Source organism: Salvelinus sp. IW2-2015, linkage group LG4q.2 (assembly GCF_002910315.2).
Source record: "Salvelinus sp. IW2-2015 linkage group LG4q.2, ASM291031v2, whole genome shotgun sequence".
Taxonomy (NCBI): domain Eukaryota; kingdom Metazoa; phylum Chordata; class Actinopteri; order Salmoniformes; family Salmonidae; genus Salvelinus; species Salvelinus sp. IW2-2015.
This window is the reverse complement of record NC_036843.1, coordinates 13,801,314-13,820,993: the sequence shown is the minus strand read 5'-3', so window position 1 is coordinate 13,820,993 and position 19,680 is coordinate 13,801,314. Positions and strand designations below refer to the sequence as shown.

Sequence of the window (19,680 nt, the reverse complement as noted above, 5' to 3'; positions counted from 1 at the left end):
TTTCAAAAGCCTTTCTTCTTTGTTTGCTGCTTGTTTGGTCTCCTATTCAGTTTGCAGTTTTCTTTTGATTTTTTTCGATGTACTTTACTCTAAAAAAAACATTTAAATTTCAATATTTGTAGGAGCTCATCTTTTCAGCTGCTGCTGCTTAATTTGGAACTCCGGAACTCCGGTCTTAGGTCAGTTATGTTCACCACTTTATTTTAAGAATGTGAAATGTCAGAATAATAGTAGAGTGATTTATTTCAGCTTTTATTTCTTTCATCACATTACCAGTGGGTCAGAAGTTTACATACACTCAATTAGTATTTGGTAGCATAGCCTTTAAATTGTTTAACTTCGGTTAAACATGTCGAGTAGCCTTCCACAATAAGCTGAGTGAATTTTGGCCCATTCCTCCTGACAGAGCTGGTGTAACTGAGTTCGGTTTGTTGGCCTCCTTGCTCACACATGCTTTTTCAGTTCTGCCCACACATTTTCTATAGGATTGAGGTCAGGGCTTTGTGATGGCCACTTCTATACCTTGACTTTGTGGCTCTTAAGCCATTTTTTCACAACTTTGGAAGTATGCTTGGGGTCATTGTCCATTTGGAAGACCCATTTGCGACCAAGCTTTAACTTCCTGACTGGTGTCTTGAGATGTTGCTTCAATATATACACATCATTTTCCTCCCTCATGATGCCATCTATTTTGTGAAGTGCACCAGTCCCTCCTGCAGCAAAGCACCCCCACAACATGATGCTGCCACCCTCGTGCTTCACGGTTGGGATGGTGTTCTTCGGCTTGCAAGCCTCCCCCTTTTTTCCTCCAAACATAACAATGGTCATTAAGGCCAAACAGTTATATTTTTGTTTCATCAGAATAGAGGACATTTCTCCAAAAAGTACGATCTTTGTCCCCATGTGCAGTTGCAAACAGTAGTCTGGCTTTTTTATGGCGGTTTTGGAGCAGTGGCTTCTTCCTTGCTGAGTGGCCTTTCAGGTTATGTTGATATAGGACTCGTTTTACTGTGGATATAGATACTTTTGTACCTGTTTCCTCCAGCATCTTCACAGAGTCCTTTGGTGTTGTTCTGGGATTGATTTGCACTTTTCACACCAAAGTACGTTCATCTCTAGGAGACAGAATGTGTCTTCTTCCTAAGAGGTATGACGGCCGCGTGGTCCCATGGTGTTTATACTTGCGTATTATTGTTTGTACAGATGATCGTGGCACCTTCAGGTATTTGGAAATTACTCCTAAGGATGAACCAGACTTGTGGAGGTCTACAATTTTTTTCTGAGGTCTTGGCTGATTTCTTTTGATTTTCCCATGATGTCAAGCAAAGAGGCACTGAGTTTGAAGGTAGGCCTTGAAATACATTCACAGGTACACCTCCAATTGACTCAAATGATGTCAATTAGACTATCAGAAGCTTCTAAAGCCATGGCATAATTTTCTGGAATCTTCCAAGCTGTTTAAATGCACAGTCAACTTAGTGTATGTAAACTTCTGACCCATTGGAATTGTGATTAAGTGAAAAAGTCTGTCTGTAAACAATTGTTGGAAAAATTACTTGTCATGCACAAAGTTGAAGTCCTAACCCACTTGCCAAAACTATAGTTAGTTAACAAGAAATTTGTGGAGTGGTTGAAAAATGAGTTTTGATGACTCCAACCTAATCTCGATCCCAAACCGGCTGTGCGCGTGCGCCATCGTGTGCTATCGTGCATAAATGTATTTTGCCCCCCTACACCAAACGCGATCACGACAGGCAGGTTAAAATATCAAAACAAACTCTGAACCAATTACATTAATTTGGGGACAGGTCGAAAAGCATTAAACATGTATGGCAATTTAGCTAGTTAGCTTGCACTTGCTAGCTAAGTTGTCCTATTTAGCTAGCTTGCTGGTGCTAGCTAATTTGTCCTGGGATATAAACATTGAGTTGTTATTTTACCTGAAATGCACAAGGTCCTCTACTCCGACAATTAATCCACACATAAAACGGCCAACTGAATTGTTTCTAGTCATCTCTCCTCCTTCCAGGCTTTTTCATCTTTGAACGTATATGGTGATCTTATCTAAACTTTAATAGTATTACCACGACGACCGGCAAAACAGTTTGTCTTTCAATCACCCACGTGGGTATGACCAATGAGGAGATGGCACGTGGGTACCTGCTTCTATAAACCAATGAGGAGATGGGAGAGGCAGGACTTTCAGCGCGATCTGCGTCAGAAATAGAAAGGAGTTCTATTTTAGCCCTTGGCATCGCAGTCGATCGCGAGCAGTGTGGGTGCAATAATTGAATAACATGGATTTCTACATTTATTTTGCGACGTACGCAACGTGTACGGTCTGATCAGCATGTACGTGTATGTAAACTTCCGACTTCAACTGTATATACTAGGCAGTGTCAGAGAAAAGCCCCAAAAATGGTCAAAGACTCCAGTCACCCAAGTCATAGACTGTTCTCTCTGCTACCACATGGCAAGCGGTACCGGAGCGCCAAGTCTAGGTCCAAAAGTTTCCTTAACAGTTTCTACCCCCAAGCCACAAGACTGCTGAACAATTAATCAAATGGTCACCTGGACTATTTACTTTGACCCCCCCCCCCGCCTTTGTTTTTTCACACTGCTGCGACTCGCTGTTTATTTTCTATGCCTAATCACTTTACCCCTACCTACATGTACAAATTACCTCGACTAACCTAACCTGTACCCCCGTACATTGAATCGGTACCGGTACCCCCACTATATATAGCCTCGTTATTGTTATTTTATTGTGTTACTTTTTACTTTAGTTTATTTAGTAAATGTTTTTACTAAACACTTATTTATTGACCTGCGTTGTTGGTTAAGGGCTCGTAAGTAAGCATGTCACGGTAAGCTCTACACCTGTTTTATTCAGCGCATGTGACAGATAAAATGTGATTTGATTAAAACAAATTTCATTGAGCCCTATCTGAGTCATGAGGCTCTTTATGAGGTGGCTTGTTGGAAACACACAACACATGGAGCTTCTGTTAACAATTTAGTAATAACCCCTAGGAATAGTCATGTTGTGTTGGGTACTTGATGTAACTCATTTTTAGTAATGCAAAGCTATCACTATCTTCCTGAAATGTCGCCTTTGCCAATTGAAATCCCCTTGTCTGACTTAGGCGATGATTTGTGAACAAAAGGAACTCTACCTCTCCAGCACCAACAAATCTAAGAGGTCCAGGTACACTGAGAAGAGGAGACTGCAAAATGTGGGTGGTTCTGTTATTGGGACAGTAAATCAAAACATGGTCTTAAGCCCCCCCAACAAAAAATTTCATCCTCGGTTTTTAATAGTTTGGAAGAGCTCACATCTGTGACAAGCTCATTGTAATCTTTCACCTCCATTCCTCCCTAACTCCCTCCCTCCCTTCACTGAAGGTCACATGACCAGACAAGGCTGTTGTTGCCCAGTTTAGAGGGCAAAGGTTAGGGAAATGGCCAAAGCCTTTGATTAAATGAAAACATTTGGTTCTCAGATGTTTGGAGTCTGGTGTGGTGTGGCCTCTGCTTCTACTGCTCTCCTACTCCCTTCTCATAAAGTCACCACAGAGCAGCACTAAACCTGTTTTAAGTTCAGTATAGGCTAATGAGAGCAGAAGCAGTGCTCACAAATACATGTCGAATTGACTGTTAAAATGGGACCTGCTGTGACAATTAGCCTTGTAGCATAAGTAAAGGTTAGAGATCCATATATTAGCGCACTGGTAAGTAGTGATGGGGGAAAAAATCCATACAGTTTTTGACACTATATTGTATAGTTTTAACAATATTGCAATATTAATTTTGACTGGCTGTACCTGCACCAAAACTCCAGTATTTGTCCTTCATAGATTGTTCGCCAATTTGTTTTCAGCACTTTTAATTCCATGACTGACCAAAACTAATTTTCTCTTGTCCCTCTGCAGAAGACATATGGTGAGCAATATGTTTGGAACATCGAAATGTAATAAAATCACAAAATCGAATTGCAATAAAATCACAATATCGAATTGCAATAGATATAGAATCGTGAGAAATGCAATACATATCGTATCGAAACTTAAGTATTGTGATAATATCGTATAGTGAGGTCCCTGACAATTCCCAGCCTTACTGGTAAGCCTGGTTATGTAGTGTCTATTGTGATGTTTTGTTATGGTGCCTTAGCCTGGTGGTTCCCATGTGGTCTGTTTGTGTGTGTGTGTGCAAGAACTGACCGGTTCCGCTCTTTATCACTACATAAGCCTGTCTATACTGCTGTAAGATAGTGTTGTCTGTTCCCTATGGTTTTCTCTAGGGAACACCACGAAACCCATCCAGCAACCACACATAGGCGAACTCAGTTTTTTACGAAACAATGATAAGCCTGTCTGCCTGCCTATCCATGACATAGAAAATGGTCCAGAACAGACTATGGGAGGCGCACAGTACTACAAAGATCCATGACTACATGGAACTCTACTCCACATCAGGTACAGTGCATTTGGAAATGATTCAGACCCCTCGACTTTTTCCAGATTTTGTTACCTTACAGCCTTATCCTAAAATGTCTTAAATTGTTTTATCCCCCATCAATCTACACACAATACCCAATAACGACAAAGCAAAAACAGGTTTGTAGAATTTTTTACTCATTTATTAAAAATAAAAAACAGAAATATAAGATTTACATAGGTATTCAGACCCTTTACTCAGTACTTTGTTGAAGCACATTTGGCAGCGATTACAACCTTCAGGCTTCTTGGATATGACACTACAAGCTTGGCACACCTGTATTTGGGGAGTTCTTCTCTGCAGATCCTCTCAAGCTCTGTCAGGTTGTATGGGGAGGGTTGCTGCACAGCTATTTTCAGGTCTATACAGAGATGTTAGATCGGGTTAAAGTCAGGGCTCTGGCTGGGCCACTCAAGGACATTGAGACTTGTCCCAAAGCCACTCCTGCATTGTCTTGGCTGTGTGCTTAGGGTTGTTGGAAGGTGAACCTTCGTCCCAGTCTGAGGTTCTGAGCACTCTGGAGCAAGTTTTCATCAAGGATCTCTGTACTTTGCTCCGTTCATCATTCCCTCGATCCTGACTAGTCTCCCAGTCCCTGAAAAACATCCCCACACCATGATGCTGCCACCACCATGCTTCACCGTAGGGATGGTGCCAGGTTTCCTCCAGATCTGACACTTGGCGGTGGTGTTATACATTTTGTATTGTAGTGGTGTAATAATGTTATATCATGTACTGTTTTATATTTTGTTTTGTGTGATGTAGGTGCCTTAATGTGTTTGGACCCCAGGAAGAGTAGCTCTAATGGGGATCCCTAATAAATGCAAATACAACATTTATTTCTCTATGTTTACGCAGCACTCTGAGAATATTTTGCTATAAAAATGGGTAGAGGGGTATAATGGGAAGAGTGTAATGAAAGTGAGCTAGACCTCAAGCCAAGGCTAAGACTTCTCTTCCCCTAGCAAGGAAGAGCCAAGTCGAATCTATGCTTGTTTGTTACTATGGTGTTCAGAGTGTTTTTCTGTTGAAGTTTAATTAACCCTTTAGTAGTTTAGCTAAACCCGGAAATCATACTATTCAGTTGAGAGACTTGGAGATGAACGATGTTCAGGTTGGGTTTCAATGTGAACACCACCCTGGTCTGTCATCCTCCAAACAGCCTGGCTTCCCCAGTACAGAGCGTGTCGTGTCTGTGTTTCTTGATGGGTGAACAGTTAGGATGGCATTAAGCTGTATGTTCCAGACATGGTGATATATTTCCTCCTATGCGTTGACTGCTGCAGCACCTTGTATTGGGTAATGCCAGGAGGCACAGTAGAAGCTAGCAAGGCCAGTACATGGCACAGCATCAGGCACGGCTCCTGCTCTTTTAAATATGGATGACTTTTATTATTTTATGGGCGGAAGGGGGGATGGGAGCAGAGTGAGCTGTCGTAAAAGGAGGATCAATAATAAATAGCACTTAGTTATTTTATTCCCACTGAGATTGAACCCTAAAGAGCATTTTTGGCTCTGACACAACTCCGATCACTCTCTAATGGTTATGGAGCTTTTGTCTTGTGTCTGTGTGTGCAGGTGTCTTGCTCAAACAACGTTGAAACCGGTAAAGTCTACGGTTCTGAAAGATAGGCGAGGACAATAATCGGAACTTCACTTCAACTTCTTTAATAGCACAATGATGTATTCTAGATGTTTTTGAAAACCAGACTAGTACTTGGGAAATATTTGGGCAGAGATACATTGCTCATAACTGCTGACAGACACTACCATATCAGTGTCTGTCATCATGTGTCAGTGAGCTTTTCTTCCTAAGTCAGCCAACTGTCTTTCCTACATGTTGCCTTTCTTACTACTACTACTACTGTAAGTGTTAGTATCATGCTGTTTTTGTAAGGCCTGATCGGCCCTGGGTATTAGTTGGTTGTCATAGTCACTCAATTAATATAGGTCATTATTAGTACAAAATATTGCATGTTAACTAATAGTAACATTCCCCAACAATATCACTCGGTATGTGGAAGTGACTATTGTGTTATTTAAGACATATAAAGCATATAGACTGAACTAAAATATAAATGTAACATGTAAAGTGTTTATCCCATGTTTAATTCGCTGTAATAAAATATCCCAGAAATGTTCCATATGCACAAAAAGCTTATTTCTCTCAAATGTTGTGCATTCATTTGTTTATCTGACAGGTGTGGCATATCAAGAAGTTGATTAAACAGCACAATCATTACACAGGTACACCTTGTGCTGGGGACAATAAAAGGCCTCTCTAAAATGTGCAATTTTGTCACACAACACAATGCCACAGATGTCTCAAGTTTTGAGTGAGGGAGCGTGCAATGGCATGCTGACTGCAAGAATGTCCACCAGAGCTGTTGCCAGATAATTTACTGTTCATTTCAATACCATAAGCTGCCTCCAACTGCGTTTTAGAGAATTTGGCAGTACGTCCAACTGGCCGCACATCCGCAGACCACGTACGAGTATGGCGTCATGTGGGCGTGTGATTTGCTGATGTCAACGTTGTGAACAGAGTGCCCCATGGTGGGGTTATAGTATGGGAAGGCATAAGTTACAACAACGAACACAATTGCATTTTATCGGTGGCAATTTGAATGCACAGCGATACTGTGACGAGATCCTGAGGCCCATTGTCGTGCCATTCATCCGCCGCCATCACCACATGTTTCAGCATGTCGCAAGGATCTGTACACAATTCCTGGAAGCTAAAAATGTCCCAGTTCTTCCGTGGCCTGCATACTTACTAGACATGTCACCCATTGAGCATGTTTGGGATGCTCTGGATCAATGTCTACGACAGCGTGTTCCAGTTCACTCCAATATCCAGCAACTTCTCACAGCCATTGAAGAGCAGTGGGACAACAATCCACAATCAACAGCCAGATCATCTATGTGAAGGAGATGCATGAGGCAAATGGTGGTCACAACAGGTTTTCTGATACACGCCCCTACTTTTTAAGGTATCTGTGACCAACAGATGCATATCTGTATTCCCAGTCATGTGAAATCGATAGATTAGGGCCTAATTAATTATTTAAATTGACTGATTTCCTTATATGAGCTGTAGTTCAGTAAAATCTTTGAAATTGTTGCATTTATATATTATTTCAGTTGGTTCTACATGTTGTTTATCATATGTTGTGTGGGTAGAATTATTTATATATATATTATATATACTACTAATAATAATAATCACTCTCCATCATCTCGTCTCTCGCTCTATACCCACCCTCATCCCTCCTATATTACCCACCCAGCTCCACACTACTGTGCCTCCGCTCTCGCTCGTCGTCGTAGTGTGTATTGTTATATATGTATATATATATGTATGCTTGTGTGTGAGAGAGATATACTATAGTAAATAAATCATAATACTCATATACTATTAAATAAAATTCCAACTTCTAACAGTTCCCTACCTAACGATCCCTCTCCCACACTCCTGTCACACATCCAGTCCAAGCACACTTTCTGACAACCTTTTCTATATTTTCCGGTCGCCCTCAGCAGGCTCTTATACAGGAGGAAAGTAGCAAGAATGGAAGATTGTAAGACCACCCCACAATTAGTAGAGATAAGCAGAACACACAACACATACAACGCATCCATACACCACACCCCTATCCATAACACGTTACACCACCCCCCATACGATACACTACCATACGCACAACGCCTCGAGTTGACAGATGGATGGTGAACAGCGGATACATCTTGTTAAATCTGGCGTTAACTTATTGTCACCCACTTCGACGCATGAATTCCTCTGCTCAATCGTGGATTTATAATTTCAATGTGCTACTGTATACATTTAAAGAGCGAGAGGGAGCCTCTTCTCCATCCCACCTCCACTATATATAGCCATGGAGCTCTCAGCCACTCATCCAGAGACTGTTAGATCAGCTCACTGAAAACACTGCAGGGAGGCTGATTTTACACTGTATACCCAATAAGCATTAGTGCCCTGTATTATGCCCACATGTGAGATATGTGTAGGCCAGAGAGTGTATGCAGCAACACACACACCATTCTAAGATGAGGGAGTGGAGGAGTGAATACGTTTGTTCAGGCTCTTCAAGGCTACAGTTGAAGTCGGAAGTTTAATACACCTTAGCCAAATACATTTAAACCTTTTAACATTCTAATTTTAATCCATATCCTGACTTTATCCTAGTAAAATTCCCTGTCTTAGGTCAGTTAGGATCACCATACCTTTATTTTAAGAATGTGAAATGTCGAAATATATGTAGAGAGAATGATTTATTTCAGCTTTTATTTTCTTTCACTCACATTCCAGTGGTCAGAGTTTGCATACACTCAATTAGTATTTGGTAGCATTGACTTTAAATTGTTTAACTTGGGTCAATCGTTTCGGGTAGCTTCCACAAGCTTCCCACAATAAGTTGGGTGAATTTTGGCCCATTCCTCCTGACAGAGCTGGTGTAACTGAGTCAGGTTTATAGGCATCCTTGCTCGCACACACTTTTTCAGTTCTCTGCCCACTATTATTTTCTATGGGATTGAGTCAGGGCTTTGTGATGGCCACTCCAATACCTTGACTTTGTTGTCCTTAAGCCATTTTTGCCCACACTTTGGAAGTATGCTTGGTCATTATCCATTTGGGATACCACATTTGCGACCAAGTTTAACTTTCTGACATAATGATGTCTCTCGTGTTGCTTCAATATTAATCCACATAAATCTTCCTCCCTCATGAAGCCATCTATTTTGTGACGTGCAACACGACGACCCTCCATTGCACGCCGTGCATGTAAGTCACAGCTGCCACAAACATGATGCTGCCTACGCCGGCCGTGGGCGGAGTCCATCAGTGCTCGTTGGGCTATGCTTGGTGTTGCTTTGCTGCAAGCATCCCCCTTTTTCCTCCAAACATAAACGATGGTCATTGATCGCGTACGCGTCTGTCAATTTTGACTCTCATCAGACCAGAGGACATTTCTCCAAAAAGTACAATCTTTGTCCCCATGTGCAGTTGCAAACAGTAGTCTGGCTTTTTTATGGCGGTTTTGGAGCAGTGGCTTCTTCCTTGCTGAGTGGCCTTTCCGGTTATGTTGATGTAGGATTCGCTTTACTGTGGATAAAGATACTTTTGTACCTGTTTCCTCCAGCATCTTCACAAGGTCATTTGCTGTTGTTCTGGGATTGATTTGCGCTTTTCACACAAAAGTACGTTCATCTCTAGGAGACAGAACGTGGCTCCTTCCTGAGCGGTATGACGACTGCGTGGTCCCATGGTGTTTATACTTGCATACTATTGTTTGTTTTTAAAGACTAGCCTGCTGGCCTTACTGAGTCAATAGGAACATTAGCCCATGCTATTTAGGAGGGATATCACACCTGGCACAAATTATTGTCTAGTTGAGTTTTTCCTGCTGAGGGGTGTCCTATACCTGCGCCCAGAGGGGAGTAGTTCAAAGTCCGGGTACAGGCGGTGGCTTGGGTCTAAAATTATTTTGTGAGCCTTGCGAAGGGCCCTGACCTTAAAGATCTCATCCAAGCCTGTCTGTTTGACTCCAAGTACCTTGCTTGCTGTGGTGATAATCCTTCTCAGCATATTTCTCTCGCTGACAGAGGCATTGCCAAACTAACAAACAATACAAAAAGTTCAAATACTCTCAATGAAAGATTTGTAAAACAGAGTCAGTATAGTACAGTCTACATTAAAAGTTCCCAGCTTTTTGAGGAAGTACTGTCTCTGTTGGCTCTTTTTGTAGATCAGGTCTGTACATTTACTCCACTGAAGCTTATTGTCCAAGAGGACACCTAGGTATTTGTATTCCTCTACAATCTCTAGATTCTGACCTCTGATAGATGTTGCAGAGGTAGGTGTTGTACACTTCCTGAAGTCTATGCACATCTCTTTGGTCTTGTTGGTATTGAGGACCAAGTGTGATTCCTCACACCACTCTACAAAGTCATCTAGGACCGGGCCATGATGTTCCTCGTCATCATGCAACAGGCTGATCAAGGCAGTGTCATCAGCGAACTTAACGAGGTGTCTGTCAGGATGGGAACTAGTACAACTATTAGTGTACAAGATGTACAGGAGTGGGGACAAAACACATCCCTGAGGAGAGCCTGTGTTGCGATTGCGTATGTCCGACACGTGGGGACCGAATTTTGACTCGCTGTGAGCGTTGGCTCAGGAAGTCCCAACAGCCACAAAACCAGCCCCCCATCTAAGGAGAAGTCCTGAATGAGTCTCTGTGCCAGAATGTAGGGCTGGATTGTGTTAAGGCTGAAGAAAAGTCAACAAACAGAACCCTAACATGGGATTTGGCATCCTCTAGATGTCTATAGACCATGTTAAGGAGGGTAAGAATGGCATCATCAACTCCTCTGCTAGGTTGATAGGCAAACTGAAATGGGTCGAGAAGCTTCTGGGTGACGCTGAGAATATGACTTTCCACAAGTTTCTCAAGGCATTTCATTACTAAGGATGTCAAGGCGACAGAGCGGTAGTCATTCAACACATGTCCACTTGTTTTGTCTGGGCCTGGGCTTTTGTCTGTGTTACATCCCCTGAACAACTTTAAAACATCAGACTGTTTAACAACAACTCTCTCAAACATTTGTAATGGTGCTTCCATTTGTTTTACCTCCAACACAAAGTTGTCTGATTCAAATCTTGAGAAGAAAACATCTCCCAAGGTCAGCACTGGTTTTCCCCCTGCCTATGTGGGAGGCACTAGCCATGGATTTAATCCCTTGCCAGGCCACCCTTGCGTTTCCTGAGGAGAGGGTCCTCTCCACCCTTTGCTTGTATGCCTCCTTGTCCACCGGTATCTGTCTTCTGATCTCACATTGTACATCTCTTAAAGCCTGTCTATCACCCTCAGCATAAACTGCCTTCTTCCTATCAAGTAGTGATTTTAGATGTTTTGATACCCAAGGCTTATTGTTGGGGAATATTTTACTGGTTAAAACCTGTCAAATATTCCCCAACAATAAGCCAGAACTAGACAGAACTAGGCACAACTGACTCAACACAGAAGTTTACATAGTCTGAAACAACATATGTGAGTTCATCAAGATCAGAGCTGCTGTCCTCAAATACCTCCCACATAGTACAGTCAAAACACCCCTGGAGACAAGTGATACTGTTGTCGTTCCAGATCTGGACAGTTTTAACTGTGGGTTTCTCCCTCTCCAGCAGCCGACAGTAGGTTGGCCTGAGGTAGACCACATTGTGGTCTGATGTCCCCAGCAGTGGTCTGGTGGTGGCAGAAAACGCATTTGGTTTTGTCCCATAGCACAAGTCAAGAGTCCTATTTTTCCTAGTGTGACATTTCACATACTGATGGTATGTGCGCAGGACTTTGCAAGGTACAGTTGTTTAAAATCCTCTAAAAATAAATGTGGGTGCGTCGGGGGAGATGGATTCCAGTTTCTGTGACAGATTATAAATAATCTCTGATGCCTTTGTTATATTAGCTTTAGGTTGAATGTACACAACGGTAACAAACAATTGGGGGAACTCACGGGGCAGGTAGTAGGGTCGCAGGGACACAGAAAGCAGTTCAATGTCGGGGGTACAGAGTCTCTCTTACCAGGATCCATTTACACCGCTGGTCCCTGACAATGCCGTCAGCTATCCAGGACACGCATTTTTACAAAGTTGAGCCAGAAAGATGAAATTCTTAATTTGATTTTGAGTGTGGGCCTGAATTCAAGGACAAATCTTTCTCTTTTCCCCGTAGTCAAGCTGTTTGAGGTGATCGAGACAGAGAGGACGCTGTACCTGGTGATGGAGTATGCCAGTGGAGGTGAGTAGTATGTTATGCCTCGGCTTCTCAGCCCCCATAACTGCTGTGATGGCATAGGGCTTGGTGAAGAGCCATACAGGAAACTAGGGCTGTCCCCGACTGAAAATAATCATGGTCGACCGAGAGTCATCTGTTCTTTCGACCCATCGATTGGTCTACATTTTCAAACGTGTATTTTTCCATATGTAGACAAATCCTATGTGTTTAATCAAATCAACTACAGTATATTCACTGAGCTTGTCTGATGCGTTAAGCACACTGTTTGATGAAATAATTAAGACACACATGACTAGAGGGAGTCTGACCGCAATTGATTTGATTGTGCCGAGCCGGGCTCAGACTTGATGTGTTAAAAAAAAATGACAGTGAGTGAGTGTGTGACTAGCATCCATTGTCGCTCTCTCCTCCCTGCTGCAGCGACCACCACAGTGTTTATTGTGCTGCTAAAGCGGCAAAATAATTACAGCCATTTCTGACTGAAAACTTTTGTTACTGAAATCCCTCATTTGTTTCGGAAAAACATTCCCTATTCTTTCAACCCTTGATCTCTTTACGTGACACATGTATGCATGGCATGCACGTGACCAATAGGACCTGACCTATAGCATATCATAATCACATCAATAAACTGGTTATAATAAACTCTGAACACCGTAGCGCGTGACAAAAAAACTTGAAATGGGGAATGTTTATAGGTTGCTCAGGAGGTAAAGGGTAAGTCAGATGTCTGGAATACATTTGACATGTAGAAAATACTGGAAATAAAGAAAAATAAATCAAATCAAATTTCTATTAGTCACATGCGCCAAATACAACAGGTCTGTAGACCTTACAGTGAAATGCTTACTCATGAGCCCCTAACCAACAGTGCAGTTTCAAAAAATACTGATAAGAATAAGAGATAAAAGTATCAAGTGATTAAAGAGCAGCAGTAAAAAATAACAATATATACAAGGGGGTGCCGGTACAGAGTCAATGTTAGGGGGCACCGGTTAGTTGAGGTAGTATGTACATGTAGGTAGAGTTAATTAAAGTGACTATGCATAGATGACAACAGAGGGTGGCAGTGGTGGTTGGGGTGGGGGGGCAATGCAAATAGTCTGGGGAGCCATTTGACTAGATGTTCAGGAGTCTTATGGCTTGGGGGTAGAAGCTGTTTAGAAGCCTCTTGGACCTAGACTTAGTGCACCGGGAACCATTTGCCGTGTGGTAGCAGAGAGAACAGTCTATGACTGGGGTGGCTGGAGTCTTTGACAATTTTTAGGGCCTTCTCAGTCTCCTGAGGGGGAATAGGTTTTGTCGTGCCCTCTTCACGACTGTCATGGTGTGCTTGGACCATGTTAGTTTGTTGGTGATGTGGACACCAATGAACTTGAAGCTTTCAACCTGCTCGTCTGCAGCCCCGTTGATGAGAATGGGGGCGTGCTCTGTCCTCTTTTTCCTGTACAATCATCTCCTTTGTCTTGATCATGTTGAGGGAGAGGTTGTTGTCCTGGCACCACACGGCCAGGTCTCTGACCTCCTCCCTATAGGCTGTCTCGTTGTTGTCGGTGATCAGACCTACCACTGTTGCGTCATTGGCAAATTTAATGATGGTGTTGGAGTCGTGTCTGGCCGTGCCGTCATGAGTGAACAGGGAGTACAGGAGGGGGCTGAGCTGAGGGGCCCCTGTGTTAAGGATCAGCATGGCGGATGTGTTGTTACCTACCCTTACCACCTAGGGGTGGCCCGTCAGGAAGTCCAGGATCCAGTTGCAGAGGGAGGTGTTTAGTCCCAGGGTCCTTAGCTTATTGATGAGCTTTGAGGGCACTATGGTGTTGAACGCTGAGCTGTAGTCAATGAATAGCATTCTTACGTAGGTGTTCCTTTTGTCCAGGTGGGAAAGGGCAGTGTGGAGTGCAATAGAGACTGCATCATCTGTGGATCTGTTGGGGTGGTATGCAAATTGGAGTGGGTCTAGGGTTTTTGGGATGATGGTGTTGATGGTGTTGATGTGAGCCATGACCAGCCTTTCAAAGCACTTCATGGCTACAGACGTGAGTGCTACGGGTTGGTAGTCATTTAGGCAGGTTACCTTAGTGTTCTTGGGCACAGGCACTATGGTAGTCTGCTTAAAACATGTTGGTATTACAGACTCGGACAGGGAGATGTTGAAAATGTCAGTGAAGACAGTTGGTCAGCGCATGCTCGCAGTACACGTCCTGGTAATCCGTCTGGCCCAGCGGCCTTGTGTATGTTGACCTGTCTAAAGGTCTTACTCACATCGGCTGCGGAGAGGGTGATCACACAGTGTTCTGGTACAGCTGGTGCTCTCATGCATGTTTCAGTGTTATTTGCCTCGAAGCGAGCATAGAAGTAGTTTAGCTCGTAAGGTAAGGAGCAAGCTCTTCGTGCATATTATGTGTGCCAAACAGGTTCTGTTAGATTACAATATAGTTTCTCTGACTGTTTGGAACAATGTAAACAACTTTTTTTGTAAAGTCTTTATTACAGCAAAATGGAACGGTTTATTTATTGTTCACGCTAATTATTCAAAGGTCAATGCTTGATTGCATTTCAAATCATGAATGACTCATGCTGTGTGATGACATTAATGAATGAGTGATTGATTGTTACAGTACTGTAAGTTATATATTGAAATATAGACCAAAGTAAGTTTCAGTATTAAGAATAGACAGGATGCGCTCTTAGACCTACAGCTCAATGGTGGTTATGCGAGGCAGCTATACTAAGCCTACTAATGATAATGACATTACTTATTATTATAATCATGATAATCATAACAATAATAGTCATAATAACAATAATGAGATTAATTTGGAACAGTGTAAGCAGTGTAAGCAACACTAAATACATTATAAATAATACCAGACAGGCTGTTCTAACTAAAAACAAGGTAAAGCCTTTATTAGAGTATAGCAAACAGACAAATTTGTGAAATTGCTTATCCGACATGTTGTGTGTGGTTTGGTGCTTACGAAGGCTTGGTGCTCATGGAATCAGTAGGCTATTAAACAAACAGGCAACAGAAGCAGGATTTGTCTTATTTCTGTCGATATATTGATGATTTTTAAGCCTGGCACATTTAACAGTTAGGCTACTTTTCTTAGAGAATTAAGTCAAAAGGCTGTTTTTCTCATCTCGTCATTCTGCTGCTGCCTCCACAGCATTGTTCTCAACACCAATATGCTGGTTAACTTTGCTATTATGCACAAAGCAACATGGTCTAGGCGCCAACAGTGCACTGATGTGTTTCAGAACCGCTGACAGCGACTGCTATCCTACGCGGGAGAAAGCGCATCTGTTATAAAATATAATTTTTATTAGTGTTGCACCATTGTTCCAACGTAATATAACCATATACAATTTCAGTAGCACATGTCTTAGAGTGATGGACTGTGCCGTCCCCACGGCCTCCATAATGGAGTAGTCCACTCAGACAGGTGCCAATTAGACAGGTGTCTTGTACACCATGAAAACTATTTATTTTTTAAATTGCTACTGCTCCACTAAAGAAATCTCAGTCAACTAAAAGCCTATTGACCAAACAAACGACCAGTCAACAAAATGGGGTCAGCCCTACAGGAAACATATCATATTCAGTACATTGCAACAGTGGCCACTGGCAACCTACTTCTAGGAAGTCTGAAATGTGTGTTGACGCGTCCTGCATTTAGAGCAGAGTTGGAGAGCACTGGTGACTCTCTTTTGCGCACATAGGCCTACAAGCTCGCTCTTTCGCACACACGCTCACTTGCTGCTCCCGCAGATCAACACTGATTGTGTGTGGGAGGGTTTCGGGGATGCAGAACAAAAGGTTTTATGGGGCAAGTTGTTAATGCTGGACCCCCCCTTCTCACCCCCTAACCTCTCAGCTGCTGTTAGCACACAAGAGAGCTGTGTCACGTTTTAGCATGGACGGGGTTGAGAGAACACAACACAGCTGCGTGGGCTGAAGAAAGCATCTGATGTTGTAGCCATACTCAGAGGCTTGTGGCTTCAGGACAGAACTACAGTAAAGGAATTAGAGTTCTGTGTCTCTCTGTCAGCGTGAGGAACAGTTAGGTTCACATGCTCCTCATACTGTGTTTTAAAGTAGTTCTTGATTTGATTTGGATTATTCTCTAAACTAGAGCTGTTCAATGTCGGTCCTGGAGGGCCGAAACACTTCTGATTTTCATCCTCTCCTTCTAATAAGGGTTTAATTCAGACTTGGGACACCGGGTGTGTGCCATTAACTACCAGGTAGAAACAAGACACGGAAGTATTTTGGCCCTCCAGAACCGGAATTGAACAGCCCTGCTCTAAACCTTGACCTTATTTGATGTACAAAGTGTTTTCGTACCGTTTTCCCTTTGAAATACACAGCCTTTAATTTAATATCCTTACTGTTGTCTTCTTTCTCTTGCAGGAGAGGTCTTCGACTACCTTGTTGCACACGGAAGGATGAAGGAAAAAGAGGCCAGGGCTAAATTTAGACAGGTAGGTACAGGACTTTACCCGCAATGTGCTGGATTCTCACCCTGCCTGCCTGTCTGCCTGCCGATTCCTCACTGGTCAGTGTCCTAAACCACCCAGGATAGACTGCTGTTACTGTTAAGTTATGAGAAATGGCAAAACACAGAGCTCCCCTCATCGCTTATCTATCTCCCACTGACAGTGACACACTGGGGATGTGCTGCCTCCACATAGCGCTCTGCAGTGGGAGGATAGTCAGGCACACTCAGCAATGTCGAGGCTATAGCTAACTACTTCCCTGGTCTGACCGCAGGTTCATCTTTCTGCAGAGTTTCATTGGGAGTGATAAATCTCGAGCAGATGCTCACACAGGAAGAGGAGACCCAGTTTTCTCCAAGCTTCATGTCTACACTCTGTTTCTTAGACATGGTCTCTTTTTAGTTGTATCTGTCTTCTCACTCGACACCACATCTCCTCACCACATCCTTCACCTTGGGGGGTTGTACACCACATCTCCTTACCACATCCTTCACCTTGGGGGGTTGTACACCACATCTCCTTACCACATCCTTTACCTAGGGGGGTTGTACACCACATCTCCTTACCACATCCTTCACCTAGGGGGTTGTACACCACATCTCCTTACCACATCCTTCACCTTGGGGGGTTGTATAACCAACGCAACAGTCTTCCTTACCACACATCCTTCACTTGGGGGGTTTTGTACACCACATCTCCTTACCACATCCTTCACCTTGGGGGTTGTACACCACATCCTTACCACATCCTTCACCTAGGGGGGTTGTACACCACATCTCCTTACCACATCCTTCACCTTGGGGGGGTTTAACACCACATCTCCTCACCACATCCTTCACCTTGGGGGGTTGTACACCACATCCTTCACCTAGGGGTTGTACACCACATCTCCTCTACCACATCCTTCACCTTGGGGGTTGTACACCACATCTCCTTACCCACATCCTTCACCTAGGGGGTTGTACACCACATCTCCTTACCACATCCTTCACCTAGGGGGGTTGTACACCACATCTCCTTACCACATCCTTCACCTTGGGGGTTGTACAACCACATCTCCTTACCACATCCTTCACCTAGGGGGGTTTGTACACCACATCTCCTTACCACATCCTTCACCTAGGGGGTTTGTACACCACATCTCCTTAACGCACATCCTCCACCTTGGGGGGTTGTACACCACATCTCCTTACCACATCCTTCACCTTGGGGGGTTGTACACCACATCTCCTTACCACATCCTTCACCTTGGGGGTTTGTACACCACATCTCCTTACCACATCCTTCACCTTGGGGGGTTGTACACCACATCTCCTTACCACATCCTTCACCTTGGGGGTTGTACACCACATCTCCTTACCACATCCTTCACCTAGGGGGGTTGTACACCACATCTCCTCTCCATATCCTTCACCCAGGGGCGGTGTGAAAACTGTGCCAGGTGGAAGACTAACTGTATCACTCTGTATGTGTGTTTCTCTGTAGATCGTTTCTGCTGTGCAGTACTGCCACCAGAAGCACATTGTTCATAGAGACCTGAAGGTAAGGACCCAGTGAGGGGGGGTGAACTAAAGTGGCCAAAGGCGGTGCTTTTCCCTGCTCACATGTTCTCCATTGCACCACATACTCACTTAAAATGCCATTCCATTTAGCCAGCCTCTGATATGCTGCCACATGTAGAATAAATATTGATGCTCCTGTATTTTTATCTCGGTTAGCGTGAGGGGGTCGACCTCAGTGGGAGTTACTCTGTTCAGAGCTCCCATCTCATTTCCATCAGCAGCGTGTCCATACAGTGTTTACTCTGTAGAGCTTCATGAATGATCCATGAGGACAGATATGTAAGAGCAGAGAGCAGCTGTCTCCCCCTGTGTGTTTGACACTAACTTTGACTTGTAGAGCACTTTGTTTTGTGAGGGGTTTTTCTGTAGAGGGATCAGTAGATATTTTTTGTGCCTTTGACATCTCTACCTCTGATTGGAACTCTACTGTCAGCATGGATCTTTGTGAGTTATTCAAATGTGTTATGCTTTTACCTGTGGCCTAGGTAGTCTGTTACCTCTGTCTTTCAATCTGACGTCCCAGCGACCTCTCACCTCATCACCGCATTCTTCTCTGCCTTCCCCTCCTGTGTCTCTAGGCAGAGAACCTGCTGCTGGATGCAGACATGAACATTAAGATAGCGGACTTTGGCTTCAGTAATGAGTTCACCATGGGGAACAAGCTGGACACGTTCTGTGGCTCCCCACCCTACGCCGCCCCGGAGCTGTTTCAGGGGAAGAAGTACGATGGGCCCGAGGTGGACGTCTGGAGCCTGGGGGTCATCCTCTACACACTGGTCAGCGGCTCTCTGCCCTTCGACGGGCAGAACCTCAAGGTATGTAGAAAGACTCATAGAAATACTTCCATACTCAGTTCCTTTGTCTGTGGGAGATTCATAGTCAGTGAAACATAGGGGTAAAACTTGAGATAAGATGTCCTCACTCCTGTCTCACTCACTCTTTCTCCCGGTCTGTCTCTCTGTAGGAGCTTAGGGAGAGGGTTCTGAGGGGGAAATATCGTATCCCCTTCTACATGTCCACAGACTGCGAGAACCTCCTCAAGCGCTTCCTGGTGCTCAACCCGGCCAAGCGGGGGACTCTCGAGGTGAGAGAGGACAGCGAAAATGTAAATATTCAACACTTTATTCACTCCACCGTGGCATGATGGCACTCCAGAGCATTCTCTCCATCCACCTGCCTGCCATCTGTCCATCCGCCTGCCTGCCATCTCTCCATCCGCCTGCCTGCCATCTCTCCATCCGCCTGCCTGCCATCTCTCCATCCGCCTGCCTGCCATCTGTCCATCCGCCTGCCTGCCATCT

General features: G+C 43.8%; 1 protein-coding gene across 1 annotated transcript in view; it reads left to right on the top strand.

Annotated features, from left to right (window-relative positions):
* LOC111963356 (MAP/microtubule affinity-regulating kinase 3) overlaps positions 1 to 19,680 on the top strand; it is a 39,833-nt gene that overhangs the window by 10,381 nt on the left and 9,772 nt on the right. The window contains exons 4-9 of the mRNA XM_070443272.1: positions 4,304 to 4,336; positions 12,146 to 12,320; positions 16,732 to 16,802; positions 18,303 to 18,359; positions 18,958 to 19,194; positions 19,344 to 19,463. Coding sequence (XP_070299373.1) covers positions 4,304 to 4,336; positions 12,146 to 12,320; positions 16,732 to 16,802; positions 18,303 to 18,359; positions 18,958 to 19,194; positions 19,344 to 19,463 — 693 coding nt within the window. The remainder of the gene's footprint in view (positions 1 to 4,303; positions 4,337 to 12,145; positions 12,321 to 16,731; positions 16,803 to 18,302; positions 18,360 to 18,957; positions 19,195 to 19,343; positions 19,464 to 19,680) is intronic.